The sequence below is a fragment of the Pleurodeles waltl genome, chromosome 10 (assembly GCF_031143425.1).
Source record: "Pleurodeles waltl isolate 20211129_DDA chromosome 10, aPleWal1.hap1.20221129, whole genome shotgun sequence".
NCBI lineage: Eukaryota > Metazoa > Chordata > Amphibia > Caudata > Salamandridae > Pleurodeles > Pleurodeles waltl.
The window spans coordinates 160,286,774-160,305,368 of NC_090449.1; the positions used below are offsets into that span (position 1 = coordinate 160,286,774).

Genomic DNA, 18,595 nt, shown 5'->3' on the forward strand with positions numbered 1-18,595 from the left:
CTTGTTTTGAGGAGTTTTGGGGCTTTGGAACTTCCCTCTACTTTTTGGGAACTGTCCCCCTCTATATTGTCCCCGAAAACTTCCCTGCAGATATTGGCTCTAATAAGTGGGCCTTGTTTGTGAGGTCGTGGGTTCTGTGCTTTTCCCTCGAAACCCCCCTCGAAACTGTGTTTTTCGAAATGTGCCTCTGCTCTGTGGGGAGTAGAGTGCGCCCATGGCTTTGGCCGCAACAGTGTCTTCCTTAAGTTTTTCGCTAGCAGGGTCCACCTCCAGCCCAAACAACTGCTGTCCGTTAAATGGCATATTCAGCACAGCTTGCTGTATTTCTGGTTTAAATCCTGATGTCCGCAGCCATGCATGTCTCCTTATTGTCACTGCTGTGTTGACAGTTCTAGCAGCTGTGTCTGCTGCATCCATTACTGACCGTATCTGATTGTTGGAGATACTCGGTCCTTCTTCTACTACTTGCTGTGCTCTCTTTTGGAACTCCTTGGGCAAATGTTCTATAAAGTGTTGCATTTCGTCCCAATGAGCCCTATCGTATCTGGCCAACAAAGCCTGTGAGTTTGCAATACGCCACTGGTTTGCTGCCTGTGCCGCCACCTTTTTGCCTGCTGCGTCGAACTTTCGACTTTCTTTATCTGGAGGTGGTGCATCTCCTGAAGTATGTGAGTTCGCTCTCTTGCGAGCTGCCCCTACTACAACTGAGTCTGGTGTTAGCTGTTGTGTGATGTACATGGGGTCGGTTGGTGGCGGTTTATATTTTTCTCCACTCTTGGAGTAATGGCCCTTCCTTTTACAGGCTCCTCAATCACTTGTTTGGAGTGTTTTAGCATTCCGGGTAGCATGGGAAGACTTTGGTACTGGCTCTGTGTGGACGACAATGTATTAAATAGAAAGTCGTCTTCAATGGGCTCTGCATGCAGGCTGACATTATGAAATGCCGCTGCCCTCGACACCACTTGTGTGTAGGCTGTACTATCTTCTGGTGGCGACGGTCTAGCTGGATAACAGTCAGGACTATTATCTGACACTGGCGCATCATAAAATGTCCCACGCGTCAGGGTCATCTTGACTCATCCCTGTATGAGTCGGGGATTGCATCATAGGTGGAGTGGCTACCGATGATGTTTGCGGCAATCGCTGTGGAGAAGGTGGCGGGCTTACTTGTTTAGCCACCTTTGCCTGTGGCTGCTTGTCTTTCTCCTGGAAGTCAAGTTCGCGTTTCATTCTAATAGGAGGGAGAGTGCTGATCTTCCCTGTTTCTTTTTGGATGTGGAGCCTTCTTTGGGTGTAGTCTGGCTCCATTGTCTCCAATTCCTGTCCAAATCTATGTATTTTCATTTGTGAGGACAGTTCTTGTTCCTCTGTGTAGGAACTTGATTTCGGTTCCGAGGCCGGATGTTTCGGTATCGAAACCTTTTCGGCTACTTTTTTCGGTTCCGACGAAACCTTGTTTATTTTCGGCATCATTGTCTCTCGGTGCCAATTCATTTCGTTGCCGCTGTCTCGGTGCCGAACTTGCTCGGAGCCGCTTTCTCAGGCCCGAGATTGCTGTGTGGCGGTATCTCGACCGGAGTCGGATGACTTCGACACAAGCGTGCCCTTTTTCGGTGCCGATGCTCGGTCACCTATTGTTCGGGTTAAGCCATGGCCTGTTAGCGGTGGCGTCCCCTGGGCTTTTGTGGTCTTCTTGTGAGTTTTATGTTTCAACGTCTTACTCACGGTTTTCGGCGTTTCTTCGGGATCAATCTCATCAGAGTCCGATTCCTGGATGGAGAAGGTTTCTTCTTCTTCCTGGAAACGTCCTTGTCCTGTCGGCGCCGACGCCATTTGCAGTCTTCTTGCTCTTCGGTCTCTTAGTGTCTCCCTGGACCGAAACGCTCGAAAGGCTTCACAAGTATCTTCCTTGTGTTCTGGCGACAAACACAAGTTACAGACCAGATGCTGATCTGTATATGGATACTTGTTATGTCATTTTGGGCAGAAGCGGAATGGGGTCCGTTCCATCAGCCTTGAAGAGACACGTGGCCGGGCTGACCAGGCCCCGACGGGGGATCGAAAAAACCCTGAAGGGCCACCGGAGCTCTTCAAAAGTCGGTGTCGATCTGTTATAACTAACCCAATACCGAACGCAAACAATACCGACGATTTTTCCGAGATTCTAACTAACTTTCCGAACCGAAACCCGGAGCGAAAAGGAACACGTCCGAACCCAATGGCAGATAAAAAACAATCTAAGATGGAGTCGACGCCCATGCACAATGGAGCCGAAATGCGAGGAGTCCCTCTATCTCGTGACTCCAAAAGACTTCTTTGAAGAAAAACAACTTGTAACACTCCGAGACCAACACCAGATGTCGGGATGTGCACAGCATGTGTATCTGCAGCTACACATGCCATCGAACATACATATATATGTATATATACACACACACACACACACACACATACATACACACACACACACAATCACATTCAGCAGGAGAGCAAGGATTTGGATTAGTTGCTAAAAATCAAACCATGTATGTGAACGTTTCAGAGTTAGCAAAGTACTGGTATTAGGATTTGATAGAGAACGGTAATTTACCTTTATCGCCACAATAAATTATCAAAACTTTAAGAATGGAAGCTATATGTATGACTTGACCGTGATAAAACTCAGACATTTGAAATAAACCTAAAAATGGACTAAAAATATGACTTCCATTATTAAACACTCTCCACATGTTGATTAAAGTACATTCTTGATGTACTGAGAATCATGAAAGTAAAAATTGGTGAACCTAATAAAGCCTCATCCATTAACATCCAGCTTGCTATGAGGGTTATGTGATCCTGCTCATCACAAAAATATTTTACACTGCATGCAACTCAAAAAAGGATTCCCATGCTTGTGCAAGCCCTCTTAGCCGCCCGCTGGAATCGGATGGGAATTTCTTACCAGTGACTATGTGGTATCCGAGCTCAATCAGAGCCTCAGAAAGCACTCTGCAGTTTTTCACCACCTGAACTTGGTACATTTTAAATTCAGGGGTCATGGCTTGCTTCAGTGCTACAGCAACTCCTAGACAGGAAGAAGAAACACATTAGACACGGGTAAGCAACAAAACCGAACAACTTCAAGCACCTTCTTAGTACAGTGGCCCAGATCTTCATATTTTCTTAATCAACAATACAAAGCATACATGTTGTATACACAACCCAGGAAACTCTTGGAAGCATCTTTGCTCTCTACAAATCCCACAGATCATCATCCTTAACCCGGTCTATGTATGTTGGGAAACCCGAGGAGGCAAAAGATGCACAGTATACAGTATGAAAAAGGACAGTCTATTGCTTCAGAAAATAGTAAACGTCACAGTGCAGGACTAAGTGAAGTTTGCTTGTTTAAAGGTACTTTGCTCTGTTTTTGGTTAAATTGTCAGTTACTACTTATATAGGCTTCAACTGGACACACAAAACAGAGATAGACAACGTTTAACAGTTTTGGGCTTCGAATTATGGCAGTATAAGCCCAAGAATAGGTTTCGGAGTTAGCGGAGGTGCAGAAACCTGGGATGAGTTATGAGTCACAGCTTTTTCCCTTTGCAACTAAGGCTCTAAATGCATAGGTTTATTGCAGAGAACAGAAATTTATTTGGGTGATTTGAATAATTGGTGACTTAGTGTCAAACAAAATTCTGTACCCAGCTGCAATTTCTCCTATATTTAAAAATCGAATAACATTTATTAAGTCTTTAAAAGTCAGTCATTCCAAAGAGACAGCAGGACTGAAAATGAAGACCACTAAACACACACACACAAAAAGTGATGGAAGTATGCTTACAAACAGTCTAAACTACCAGCACCTCTGAGTGGGATCCAAATCTATTATTTTTCACTCATTGTGCCACTCTAGATAGAGGCTAGCCTTAATGCAACCCCAGAAGGTGGACCCTTTTGCACAGCAAGGAGCTCCCATTTGGGCATACCAATGGTCCTCTTGTACGTTACAAACACACAAAAGATTATGGGATGAATGCTAGCAAACAGAACCGCTGGTGATTGTCCACACCTCTTCAATGTAAAAATGTTAGGAACTTACCAGCAATGGCGTGGTTGTGTGGCCCACCTTGTAGCCCAGGGAATACAGCCTGGTTAATGAGTCCTTCAATATTGTACAAGACCTCTTTACCGGTTTTTACATCAACACTTCGAACACCTGCATAAGGAAAATTGAACTTAGTCAAGGGTGTGGAATTTAATAAAATATCTACTTGTCCATGGGAGAGGTTGCTTCCTAGATCTACTTTTCCTGTGGAAAAAAGTCTAACTGTCCCTTTTGTGCCATGTAGTGTGGCGCCAACTTATGGCAGTAATCTCATTATTTAAGAGCTCTGATAACAGCCTCTCTGATTATGCCAGAGCTACTACAAAAGTAGGGCTTGAATACTTGCAATTTCAATCCCTAGTAGATCAATTTCCTTATTTTGCCACCTTTTCGCAGATCTACATGCTGGGGCTGGAGGAAGCAATAAGCAATAGTTCCAGGGCTAAAATGTCTGAGTCTGCAAACCTACTAACTTGCATGTTTTAAGGATTTTCACCAGCTTTTCTTTATTCTTTTCGCATAATGAGAAAGATTGGAAATTTACAATGGCAGAAGTAGAAGTTCTTCCAGGGTTGGGAAAAAAGTAGTTGGGGGGGGGGGGGGGGGGGGGGCGGAGTGAACTTGTAAACGTTCAATAGATTTTCATGAGCAGAGCAACACATGCATATTTGCTCATGTTAAAATATAGTTCACAAATGTTTTATAGGAATATGGTTTCCTGGTCAACTTCTGTAAGTTCTTGTGAATTCATGAAAGCCACTAACTCGAAGACATTAACCATGGATGCACTTTTGTGACTAAGAATTGGGTCCCTAATTATGTCTGGCGTTAACAAAGACATTTTGTTTTTGTTACCCTGCCATTTCTCGCTCTCCCGGCTGGCTTTACTGTGAGTGATCGCATTCTGCTCTTCCACAAGGAACATATTGGCACACAAAGTAGTTTTGTTCAGTGCAAGGAACTACTATAACAATCAGTGGTGTAACACTGGAAGGGGCCCCCTGCAAAGAACATGTAGGTCCCCCACCTCCCAATCCAGACTCACTTAGTGCAGGTGCTATACTGAGGGAGCCCGGGGGCTCCCTCTTACGCCAGTGTTTGTTACAATGGTGAGGGCCAGACAAAATGTTACAAAAGCCATGTCAAAACAAGACATGCATTGACAAAACCAAAAGACTCACAAAAAAATGGGGGATCGGTTGGCTTTGCCAGTGCTTGTTTATTTTCATGCTTCCCATATTCTTATTGAAAATGGTTACACTGATTTTCTATTAGGAATATTTTTTGGAAATGCTAGCATGCATCAACACATTTTACTAAATGACGCTTCAAAGAAGTAGGACCTAAAATGTCAGTGGCAAAATGTTTTTTTCCTACTTGCAGTTTTTTTAATGGACATTTTATTTTGAAAGCAAAGAATAATCACTCTTGCATACTGGCTTCTGCAAATATTAGCATCTAATTAGAATCATTCTGGGAGCATTATACTTAGCCTCATATTGTTAAACTTTTCAAACGTGTGTACATTTATTTTTTGTCATACCAGAACCACTGTCCATAATGCAGTGTGTGACCTTAAAACGTTTATTTACAGCGCTCACAATAACAATGAAGGCTTTCCATTAATGAACCATAAATGCAAGTTTGAAAAGCATTAACATATCGACACACACATTACCTCAACTGCAGACAGTTCCCTTACCTGTACACGGGCAGCCAAAGGGTTTGTGCTGCAGAAGGTTGGGCCTACTTGTCCCAAGGACAAAATCAACATAAAAACTTGTTGCCCTTGAGCCCAAACATTATGTCCCGGGCATCGGGCGATAGGAATTCCACATCACTGCTTAGTATACATTATTTTTTGTACTTTGCTAAACGTCTGCCATACAATTGGAGGAGACAATATATAAAGATTAGGTGATGTAGCAAAAAAAACACCAACAATTTGGGGACCAAGGCAGGGAAACGAAGGACAAACAGGAGTGGCCCAAATACACAAATGGGAAGTTTAATTGCTATGGGCTCAGAAGCTTGCAATTGATTGTATCAACAATACTGTCAGCATCTGTGGATATACCTTATTGTTTGATATGCCTGAAAAATCTTTACATTACCATGACGGTTGTATGTTTTGTTCCATGTGCTAAACACATAGGAACAAATGGCTTAAAATTAGGCTGGGTCAGAGCTAATGAGAAGCAAATACACCCACCTTTTCTATAGAAAATAATGCCAGCCCTGCAGCCTCTCAGAGTTTTGTGGGTTGTAGTGGATACCACATCACAGTGCTCGAACGGAGATGGCACCACTCCAGCAGCTACCAACCCACTGATATGAGCCATATCTGCCAATAGAAATGCTCCATTTTCATCAGCAATCTTTCTCATTCGGGCATAGTCCAGGTTACGTGAGTAGCAGCTGACACCTGAAACCAAGACAAACAAGTACTCACACTTAGTAACGACAGTTGTGGATGAGGAAATTAAGCTAATGTAGATCTTAATGTATGCTCAAAGTTCTTAAACAGAATTGTATATACACAGCCATTTTCATCACTTGTTTTTATTACCATCCATCCTCCAATCTCTAGTTTTAGAAATCACTATAGATTGAATTTGGCTGTTAAGCCATAACTTACTATGTGCTATTGCCACATTTAACACATCTCAATGCACTGTATGCTTTAATCAATAAAAACATAGATGTGCTTCACATTGTATTCTCAGCCCTTACCCAAGAACACTCCCATAATCTGCAAGAGCCTTTCACCTAAACTGTCTGGCAAATGCACCATGGTCAGACATTGTCCATCAGGTTTCCCCTGACACCTGCAGGGAAAATTTGTGAAGAAGCAGCCTGACTGGAGGTTATTTCTTGGTACACTGGGGTGGCAACCATACCATCAAAGCATTTAGGTCAACCAGTCTAGTTCTGAAGCACCCGAGACGCCGGAGCCCAGATTTCCACTGCAACAAATAAATCTAGTCATTCATTATAGACTTTAGAGTCCTCAAGAAGAGTTCTACAGCAGATTTCATCTTTATTGTGGTTATTTTACACTCACTGCCCTTCATTTCCCTTTCCGAACGGCAGCATATGGGAGCTGAAAGTTAAAACTCTGATCCATAATAAACATACATACACACCACAAAATACAGTGTTTATACACCATCAATTGACGCCATACTTGAGGGAGTCTTCGAAGTAGTAATGGAAAACTTGTACATTTCATGCAATTAGTCCCTTCCTTCACAATCCTCAAATATAAAAAAAAAAAAAAAAAAACTGACAAAATAATTTCCACAGTTGAAAAGGAAAAACAGATAGACCATCAAACAAAAAAGGTGGGTTGGTATCCCACATCTACATATTTAGATGCATAGGGAAGTCACATTCCAGCCAACACTGATTGGTGATCAACTCTGGCAAGGGCTCACCCATGCATAGGTGAAGAATAGTGGTGCCATGCTGTTCAATGCCAGCCTGCACCACTGGTGCAGAGTAGGGTATAAACAGCTTTTAGTTTCAGGCCCTACACTACAGATTCAAGGGTAGTCACGGGATGGAAAGAGACACTCTGGGCATAAAGGGACTTTTTGCACAATCAGGATCTTAGAAAAACATTCATGTCTTCCATGCTTAGATTGTGACTTCTCAATGCAGAATTACATTAAATAGCATCCCTACACAGAACAAAGTCACTGAACTCCATTCTGTGAAAACTAAAAAAATGCACACACTTCTGTGGAAGGCTGCAAATCCAAGGAACATAAGTGTCTCTATGCCAGGGTATTCCTCCCAAAAATGCTTAGCTTGCAGTAAGCGCCAGCTAACGTTTTATACTTACACTCTGAAAGTGGCATGTTAAGAGCATTTTGGTGTAGTTTATACATTTTTCTTTTTCGGATTACACTCATTGAACTTTGGGATATGGTGTGATATACAGAAACATGTGATCTTGCATTGTGCCAAGACCCAGGTCTAAATCTAGAGCGTAGAAAGAAGTGGTCTGAAGGGGTAAAATCGGGCGTAAGATGCAAGGGTGTGGTGGAGTGGAGAGAACGGTCAGAAAGAAACATGTTAATAACTGGAGGGATAGTCTCCTGGACTAGAAGCAAAGTGTGAAAAGGGTACTGTCTACAACACTAAATCCTATGCCCGTTTTACATTCCAGCTCGACTTTAAAGCCTGGGCACAAGAACCAATATTGCATAGTTGCATCAAGACCACATCTGTCCATTACAGGATGTGTCACCATACCTGCAATGATCAGTTTTGGGTGGAACAGACGGGCATTTTCTTCCAGTCGATCATAGTCAATGTAGCCAGTGTTCGGGTTCACCTAGCAAGTGAAAGAAGAACATTCAAGGATCACCATCGAAGAATGAGCAACTACTGAATAGCGAGTGTCACACAAGCTGTCATGCGACTCAAGAACATATTGGTGCAATGAGCTAATATAAATGTAGCCATCCCAAAACAGATCAACAAATGACTTCCTCCAATTCTTCCACTCAAGTAGGACTGTCATAACTCAGAAAAGGAGTCACCAAATTCAAATTTAGCAGCCACCAAATTTATGAACCTTCACAACCTTTGTCTTTAATTAGGTTCCCATGCTTTACCTGGAGATGTTTTCTCCTCAAAGATAGATTTTAGAAGGAATTTTATAATCCAAACACCATTTTGAGGACGTACTTCTCAATGTTCATTTTCCTACCCTTTGTTACTATATACTGTGTTGTACTGCATCACATCAATGTATTTATTGTATTGTGAACTTCGTACACCTGAATGGGTCACAAAGCACTCAGCTAAACATCAGGTTCCTGGGTGACACTTTGGACTTCATGGCTGGAAAGGGCAATGCTCTTAGAGGCCTAAATGCAACACTTTGGGTGAGGTACATGATATACGGAGATGTGCTCTAAATACATTATGGCTTTGTTACTGCAGTTAGCATGAAATGTTACAAAGAGTGTAAGAACAAACTTAGTCATACTTGCCATTGGTGGGTGATCTAATAATCAAGTAGAAGCCACCTCTGATGCATATTCGTAAGGAGAGAAGTCGACCCATCTAAGTACTGTTAAATAACCACCGAATACTATAGTACGTTCACTGAAAACAGGCCACAAACATTTCGGCCAGTACTTTCCCCAGAATTTAACTGCAGGTTTCCAGCAAAAAGATGAATCATGGAGAATAAACAGGAAGACAGAAGAGCAACATACATATTTACCTCGCAAACAGGTTTACAAAGAAAACATGAATTCACTCCTAGAAAGTCACCTGAATCTTAAATGATCAATTAATGCAGTAATCACTCACTGGAAAAAGTATAATTTAAAAAAAATCAATAAGAATTAACTTTTACCTCACTCACAAAATTAATCATATAAACTGTCTTAGTACTTAGCAACCTGTGCAAATCCATAATCAAAATAACAACTACCTAGACCCTCACTTTAATTTCACATCTTGCTCTATGAAGTCGCTATATCACTACAATAAAACGAAACATGCGCCTGGATTCTGCCATTCTATTGACAAAAAACTATTAACTGTGGGCCTCTGCTTAGTAGGTTGCTACCTGTCTGCAAAGCACGTCAACACCCCACTAGGGATAAACACTATATAAATAAACAGCACCCAAGAACCCCGGAACCTCACCACCTGAGGCACTGTTCAGCCACTAAAGAATAAACAAAGTTCACACAGGAGTGGAACAGGAGCATCAATTGTTCAGCCCACAATAGTAGGAGTCAATTCAAGAGCCACACAGAGTACTTGATATGAACATCCATTATATATTCAGCCATGTTATTGGAGGGCTGGGAGAATCACCCATGAGTGTTGCTAACTTGCCTCCTGTGTGGTTAGAGCTTTATGAATTGTAAAGGAGAGGTGCAATCATTGAATCTTTGGGAGGGCTGTATTTGAGTTATGAATCAAGTGGGGGATATGGGCCAAGTAGGCCATTAACACAGTGAAACCGGGCAGGGTTCCTGGATCTTGACATCACAGCACCAAACAGGGTAAGACGCCCTTACACTCTTAGCTATTTAACTAGTTATCCAGACTAGTCATGATTTGGGTAAAAAGAATAAGTAGAGTGAGGAAGATAAGGAGGAAACGAGAACCACCCTACAACAGAGAAAAAACATCATTTTGTATGGGAAGGCTCACGGAAAGCACAGGCAGAACAAAAGGTTACATGACGCCCCTTGGAGGAATGGCACAGTCAAAACAAAGCTGTGTGAGTGTGTTTAACTTATAAAAGTTGATGAAGATTTGATTTTTGATGGTAATTCTTTTGATTCAGTTTGTTAATTCAGACATCAAAGAACAATCACGGACCAAGACTGAAGCCATCATTTGTTCCATAAGAATTCTGGTTACAATGTTACTTCGTCAGGGCAGGATAATGAGGAATGATAAAGTAGAAACAATTATAATACAAGGTCAGCATAACTAAACTACCTACACTTGGTACTTGCAAATCGAACCACTGCGGGTTAACATGTTGTTAATCTCCACAGATATTATGCGATAAACTACATAAACTTTTCTGCAACTGACAAGAGAAGCAACGATGACCTTTGGTGGTTATGGTTGTTATGGTGCCCACCTTACATATATTCTGCGATGCATTGTAATTCCCAGCGACAAGTTACGCTGACCTTTGATTAAAATCATTTGTATTTCATCATTCAAAGGAGGTGAAGGATAAACAGAGTGTCAGAAGATACAATCTAGAATTGTCCATGATGGAGAGTCAATCACCGAGTTTTGTGAAAATTAGGCTAATGAGACTGTGAACCTATCTCATGGTATCCAGCCGAGAATAGCGACGAAGTGGTAGCAACACAGCTCCCTGATGAAGGGGTGTCTATGTGTGATGAAGTCATCATTGTTGGATCTGCAACTTTATGTCGACTGACATGAGTGATGAAAGGTAAACTGGTGTTACGTCAGCAGGTATATAGTTAATAGAACACTCATGTATTTCAGTGGGGACGTCTTTAATAAATACAGAAGGGGGATTCATTTTCACACATAAGTGTGCAGGAGGCTTGAAGGACTATGAGGTACAATGTTGGGTGAACATCCTCATAGCTTCAGCAAATTCATCCTTTGGCCTCACACATTTGGCTGTGTCAGAACGTTTACGACCGCAGAGGCAAAACATGCATCAGAAGTGTTGAATGGTAAGAGCTTGCTGCCACTTTATAAAATGTGAATGTCACCAGTGGTTAGCTAAGATGAATGTGTATGTAAGGGATCTTCATTATAATCTTATTTGGTGACTGCAACATAGGCCTCAATTAGTACAGAAGGGGTCGGACTAGCAGACATTTCCCTCTGTTGAGGTTCCTGGTCTTCGTTTCTGCCAAAACTGTATTGCTATGAGGTCTGCAGGGTGAAGGAATTTTTGACACCAGGACAGGTTAAAAAAAAAAAAAAAAAAAAAAAAAAAAAAGACATGAAGATGGTCTAATAATAATCTACTGGCAAGTAAATTTGTTGCCTTGAAAAATCTCACAAGTAAGGTGCAAAAGATACAGAAATAAAATAAAAATAGTTAAAATAAAAAATAAAACAAACAATCACTACTAATAAACATGAATACTACTGTTGTACCTATACAAACAGCACTAATCACAATAAAACCACTGCACCTCAGTATTTGTACTTTAACGTGAAAGGAGCATGATAGAATGGAAGCTCTAAATCTAAAAGATTAAAAGGATTGTGTATTCCATTCTGGACAGGGGTGTAAACCCCACCCCAAAAGAATAAATAGGAGGATCAAAGCAAAACAATGGCAGTTCCACCTACTTACCAACTAGTCGGTCGGTAGCAACCATGCTATCATCTTTTGTCACCTAATCTCTAAAAATTGAAATAAACAAACAACTTGATACCTCCTTGTCTATGTCCCTTATAACTAGATAAATCACTTTACTATTAGCAGCCCGTGCCGGTGATTGGTTGAATGTGTACTACTAGAATTTAGATATCTACAACAGTAACTCATTAATACAGAAACTGATCCAGTGAAAAATAAAAAGCTGCCCTCTAAACACACACACTGTTTACATCAGAGTGTATATGATGTAATACTTTCAGTGCCAGCAACCACAATTTTCATTGGTTCTAAAGCAGGGGTCTCCAACCCTTTCAGTATTAAGAGCTAATTTGTTGGAAAAAAACGTCCCAAACTACTAATATTAGTTCCTTACACATAAGGAAAGATTATATTGGTTGGCACCCTATGCAGGATTACCAGCCATGATCACCTCCGGTCAGGATTACCCGCAGTAATGGAAAAAAGTCTGTAAATTTTGAATGCCTATACAAGGGTAATACAGGACCGCCACAGCTGTAATGCCCCTGGCACCAACGTAATGATACCAAGGTAATATAAGTAATAAATCTCCCAATGCTGCAGGATTTGTCATTTAGTTATCAGTTTAAAATGCAATTTAGAATTGATGGGCTTTGAAAACACACATTTTCATCTCAAATACTCACTTTTTCGATTTTAGTAGCCCAGCCAAGCAAACGTGTGAAAATTAATAGGCTGGGCTGTCCACTAGCGAGCAACTCACAGGTAGCTGGTAGCTGCCAATAGTTTACGAGCTACTCGTTGGAAAAAACTGCTCTAAAGTCACTACATAATCTCTTTAGGAGAATAAATCACACTCTTTTGGGGCAGATTTCAGTCAGTAAAAATACATATTTGCAGTACAACGCAATCACAGGAAGGCAGCTTTTTATAAGTGTCCCCCAATAATCAGTGCTTCTGTAGGCATTGAGTGCTGCCTGGCTATTTTGGAATCAGCCTGGTCTGGGACTAGACTGTTACATTCACGTATTTAGATCAAATGAGTGCTACCATTTTTTTGTTTCTCTTGGTGCAAGTCTTAAAAGATGTAAAATGCAATGTCCCTCGGTTGGGACATTTCTTAACGCTACAGGTGGTTTGAGTCTTGGTCATTTCAGTGGATTTAGAACCTGTGATTCGGAGATCATTGTCTTAAATAAATCATACATAAAATAAATACCCTTGCATCATCTTGAAGACTGTTCATCTCAACTGCCATATTCTAGGAATTGTGCTGTAAAGAATAAGAGTCAAATTACTATTGGACAGCCCTTCCATTAAGTGACGGTATTAGTTTGGAATTGTGATTCAGGAGCACGAAAAATACCTTGCTGCGTTCCTAGTTTGTGTTGGGTCAGTATGTCTTGCTTGATCCGATCCAGGTTTTATTTCAGAAATCTTATTTTTTGACACCCCCATGTGTCTATTCAGTGCCTAAAAAGGCCTCCATATAGGCCCTGAGCCAGGACCCCAAATTTAGGCCATTGGTACCACTCAGGGCGATGGGATCTAACATGATTTGTTTGCAAGATATCAATGCCTAGAGATGAAAATGTGATAGTAAGTCATCACTCTTTGCCTTTTGTCGGCTATTACTGGATTAGCAACCATAGCCAAAAGAAAATAATGGTTTTCATATTTTTGATAAATAGCATCCTAATATGTGGAAAAATAAATCTAATTCCACCAGATTGGCTAAATTCATTATAATTTAAAAATAATGATTTATAATCATAATAGCAATATATAGTTCTCAAAAATAACAATAACACTTCATTGCATTCCTCATACATGGATGTATATTATACACAATTTTCACTTACAATTTCAAATAATTAAAAGAGTTGTCACATCTTACACAGGCAATGTATGTCATGGGTGAGCATAAACAGAATTTTATCTTTCACATTTGTTGTCATTATCTTCTGAATAGGGGTCATCATTCTCTACACCTGCTGACTCCATACCGCCTTGGAAGTGACGGAGCGGCATTAGATATAGGCACCACCCTTGAGCGCTGATGTCAGCTTTTTCTCTTTTCTATTTCTTTGATACTACCACATTCCATTACAAATGGTATGGGAAGAGTCCCATTGCTCGGATAACAACGGTTCTTCCACTACAGACGTGGCTGTTTGTGGTATATTTGTGTATAAAGATTCAACATCCATACTGAGCAAAACGTCAGTCGGACCTGGGGAGTTAATTTCCTTGAACAATGTCAAAACCTTTTAAATGTGTGGATGTTCTTTGTACTATCTATCTTAAGAAATAGTCACAGAACTTTAAAGTGGTTCCAAGATTGATCCTATACCAGAGACCATAAGACATCCAGGAGGGGGTATTGTACCCTTGTGTATCTTTCACATTCCTTCCGGCAAATACAAAAGATCTCCATTAAAGAGTCCCTTTGTGGGACCCATCAGGAATTTCAAAGCCGGCCTGACGAGGAGCAAAGCCCAATGATGAAGCATGTCACCCATGGGAGAGTGAGGGCATTTGTTCTGAACTATGAATATGTGATGATCTAATAGCTCCAAACATAGTTGGTTGAGTGGAACTATTTATAGCAGAACAGTGTACGTGTATATAATTATAACTTTGGCAGGGTGTACACTGGACCGACCAATTCCCCCCTTTCCTTGGTTTCTTTTCCATTTCTGTACCCTCATACACAGACTTTGATAAACCATTGGTAATTCTGTGCTTACCATTAACTTGGAACTTTTTCGAGAGGGTAAAAAAACTGTGGCCATTCCACAAAACGGGGAGGAGGGGCTGCAGGGAGGAATCAGCAGTTAAAGAGTGTATCCATCACAAAGAGGGTTACCAAAGGTCAGTAACTTGTTCTTCTGATGGCTATTCCTACCAGTAGATTCCTAAGATTTAGAATAGATACCAAATAATCCTCCCAGCCCCCCAACTGGTTGTAGGAGGAAGAGGAGTTGGAAGATTGGTGCCCCACTGGCCCAAACATGGCCTGCCAGATTTGCACTCACTAGAAGGACCAGGCTCTCTGCTACGTAACTGGTTGGCAAGGCTGTTTAAGCCTATATGCCAGCTCTCCAATTAACACAAATTTCTAGATCTGGCACAGAAAATGTTTGGTAGGCTTCAATAGCAAAAAAAATGTGTTACAGCGCTGCTATCATTAAAGTGTTATGAAGGGGCAACACCTATCAAAGAGCATGTACATTAGCTAAGTCTGCATATTGCAGACGGACATCATCCATATAAGTCCACTGATAATGACCTCCCTGTCAGTACAAGCCATAGTATCCAGACCAGTGCAGAAAACATACTTGGCCATGTCCTGCCCAACATGTCTCATGTGAGCCAGAGAGGAACACCGTTTACATGGCACTACCAGCAAGACCTTGATGGCAATGTTCTAAAGGGTATGAGAATATCAACACCTGGCAGACAGACTGCTATGATACGGGGATGTCTTAAGACATAAAATTATTTCAATTCGCATCAGGTTAAAATGTGAAACCTCAAAAGAATTAAAAATGGATCTTAACAATAACATTTAATTTCATCAATCTTGAATCCTCAATTTTGAATTTTATACTCCAGCCAATATGTTTTGCCCCATCAAGGCACACAGGCTTGGGGCTTTCTCAAGGCTATCGATTTAGACAAAAAGGAATAGAAAATCAAAACAGTGAATATAAAAGAGAAATTAGACATCACTTTATTTAATGCAAATAAAGTTGTGCTAGAACACACTATGGTTCATGGCACAATTAATGTCCTTCTTATTGCTATGTGTGATACACAGTTGAAAGCAATGGAGGAAATAGATTATGTGAGGGAACAAACTTCTGAGAGTATCCTATGGTAAGACAGAGAATTCAGTGCCAGGAAAAAAAGCAAAACACAACTGATGGGCACAGGTTAAATTAAGTCAAATATGTGAAGCTAGGGAAAAATTAAATGTTACAGAGGGTATAGGACTAACTCTCCTGACACAAATGTTTGTATATAATGTAATGGTTTTTCTAAACGGTAGATCGAAAAAGTAGCAAGAGGGGCTATGGTAAGTTCCTACAGCAAAGTAAAGGAAAAAAAAAAAAAAAAAACTGGCATAAAAACTAAATGGGCTAAACTCGAAGGGCAAAATAGGGAACAGACCATAACATCCAGGGTGGAACAAGATTACCTGAAGTGGCTTAGTGTCACTGTGAAAGAATTTCTGTAGCATTAAAAAAAAAAAGCTAAGGGGTATTGAGCATTAGTGAGAAGTAACAGTAAAATATTTGCAATAAAGAGAACAAATAGCAAGTGAGGTTCTCAAAACAAACCAAAGTCAGTTGTTCTGAAGTATAACAAGAGGATTATTTCATAATGTAGGTCTAGGATGTCTGGAGAAATAAAGATAAACTAAGTTGTAATTATAATAGCTAATATTAACCATTGGGTTTTAGGATAAGTTTTGTAGTTTCCTATAAAACTTACCCCGCATGCTGGAACAGTCATGGCTACATACGGACATAATGCATATGGAAGCCAAACGCATTTCCAGTCACTATTCAGAAAGATTAACTGATCTTTATTTCTTTATCTCATATGGTCTGGTCAAAAAGGTTAATTGAGTTTACAGATCAAAGTGCCAAACTGGCAGAGGAAACATGCCTGCCGAAAGGTTAAAATGCTTTTGGATACCCTCTCCAAAGGATTGGTCAGAAATAAGTTAGTGTTCACCTTACTGGTCGAGGTGTCAACAATAAGGATCTCATAGCTTGGCTGCTTGAATCCTGATCGCGAGGTAGCAGAATAGAACATCTGCCCAGCTGTCTGTTCACAGGTGGGAAAGAGGTCGGTCCACCTAGCCTTCAGAGTTAACTGTGAGTACATATTTCAATAGGAAAAGGGGCTAAAATATTGCCAGCCCAAGTTGTAGAATGTCCGTCTAAAGATTCATTTTAGTCTCAATGGAGAGCAGCTGTAATTCCAGTGTCTCGGCTGCCCTCCACACCACCACTGCAGACAAAGTACTTCTTCCACTGGTGGCCCATGTGAAGAGTCTACCTCTGTCTCAGGGGAAGTATCAAGCTCATGGGCATTTTGTAAGTCAAGGTATAAGGAATTGTCAAAGTAATGATAAGGGAGTAAGCCATTCTTCTACCCATCATCATTAAAGGTTACAGATAGCCTGGGCTGTACCCTGCTCTGGTAGAGGGTCGGAATCAGGTACAAAGAGAGAATAGAGCACATGCTAATAACGGTGACATAGTAGAGGAACAGGGATAGAGTTAGAATACTTGACAACAGGCAGAAGTCTTTTAAGAATCGAGCACGGGCATCAGTATCGGATAATCCACTGGTGCCAGTACCAGTGCAGAGGTGGTAAGGACCAACCTGGATCTCGGGCCAGGGAGGATGTCTGTTCTGGACTCAGTATGGACCTAGTAATGTACCACGATGTGCTGGGACTCGCCGGAAGCAATCTAGAAGTAGACTCATAGATCCATGGGTTCCAAAGGAACACAAGAGGGAGCTGGAAAAACACTTAACATTTGGATCATGGCCTCTTTCAAGGCGCTGTCTGCTGCAGGGTTGATGATGGCCAGGAAAACTCAAGGTGATTCAGAACCATGTGGGCAATCCGCTCGGTGGCTGGTGACCCCAAAAGAGTGCAAGTGGCATCTTGACACCAGGCCAGCAACTTGGAACAGGTTCCACGCGAAGGCTGCAGCTTCTTGTGTTCAGTGACATACAATTTAGCCTTGCAGTCAAAAATCACATTCATGTGCATGGGGGTGAACTTAAAACACAACCCGCGTGGTGTCCTTCGCCCCAGCACCAAAGGCACACTTTGCGAGTGACCAAACTTACCGTTCCTACAAGCACAGCACGGGATGAATCCTGACATTTTCAGTGGGGATACTGCTCCATGGCATACTCGGGAAATGTTTTGGAGTCGTCTGAGAAAGTGACAACATTGGGAGCAGCGCTCAAGATCCACATCAGAGGATGCAGGGGGCGGGGGCAGAAGAAGAAAAACAGTATCAGTGCACACAGGTGGTGCCTATATGCTGTCTGCTCTGTCACTTCTGGTGAGAAATGGAATCAGCCCAGAGCCACACACCACCATATAATGGTGAACACAAGCACTGCTACTAAATGTCTTTGGATCCAGTCTGGCATCTAGGCAATATTATATGAATCTTTGGTTAATTCTTTTCTTTTTTTTTTTTAAAGTGCCTATCTGAAGCAAACATTTCTGTAGGGTCCAAGTAAGTACTATGTTTGGAGAAGTGCATTTGTATTGGCTGCTGAAAATACTTAAGCTTTCACCCATTTAAAACTCTTTGTTTCTTGTCACAAGGTAAGAGATAAAATATGGGATTTTCTGGGAAAGGAAAATAAGAAGTTGGAGGCTTCAAATGTGTCTATGTTGTGACAGAGTGGGAGGAACAGTGCTGGATAATGCAGTGTTGGTCATGAGAGTGTACTTACTCTGTAGGTGTTTGACAAGTTCTCAGGATTTCCTGGATTATTTTCATAGTGTGCTGTTGTTAGACCTTGCATCCTTAGGGTGGTCTTACCACAGACTTTTTGCATTTCACTTCTGGTTTGCAAAAAGAACAGATAACAGACGGAAT

At 41.2% G+C, this 18,595-nt stretch overlaps 1 protein-coding gene across 1 annotated transcript in view; it reads right to left on the reverse strand.

The window, feature by feature from the left end:
• The window catches only part of SHMT1 (serine hydroxymethyltransferase 1), a 111,200-nt gene that overhangs the window by 65,443 nt on the left and 27,162 nt on the right, over positions 1 to 18,595 (reverse strand). The window contains exons 6-9 of the mRNA XM_069210107.1: positions 8,354 to 8,435; positions 6,306 to 6,518; positions 4,088 to 4,204; positions 2,945 to 3,067 (exon numbers count right to left, since the gene is read on the reverse strand). Coding sequence (XP_069066208.1) covers positions 2,945 to 3,067; positions 4,088 to 4,204; positions 6,306 to 6,518; positions 8,354 to 8,435 — 535 coding nt within the window. The remainder of the gene's footprint in view (positions 1 to 2,944; positions 3,068 to 4,087; positions 4,205 to 6,305; positions 6,519 to 8,353; positions 8,436 to 18,595) is intronic.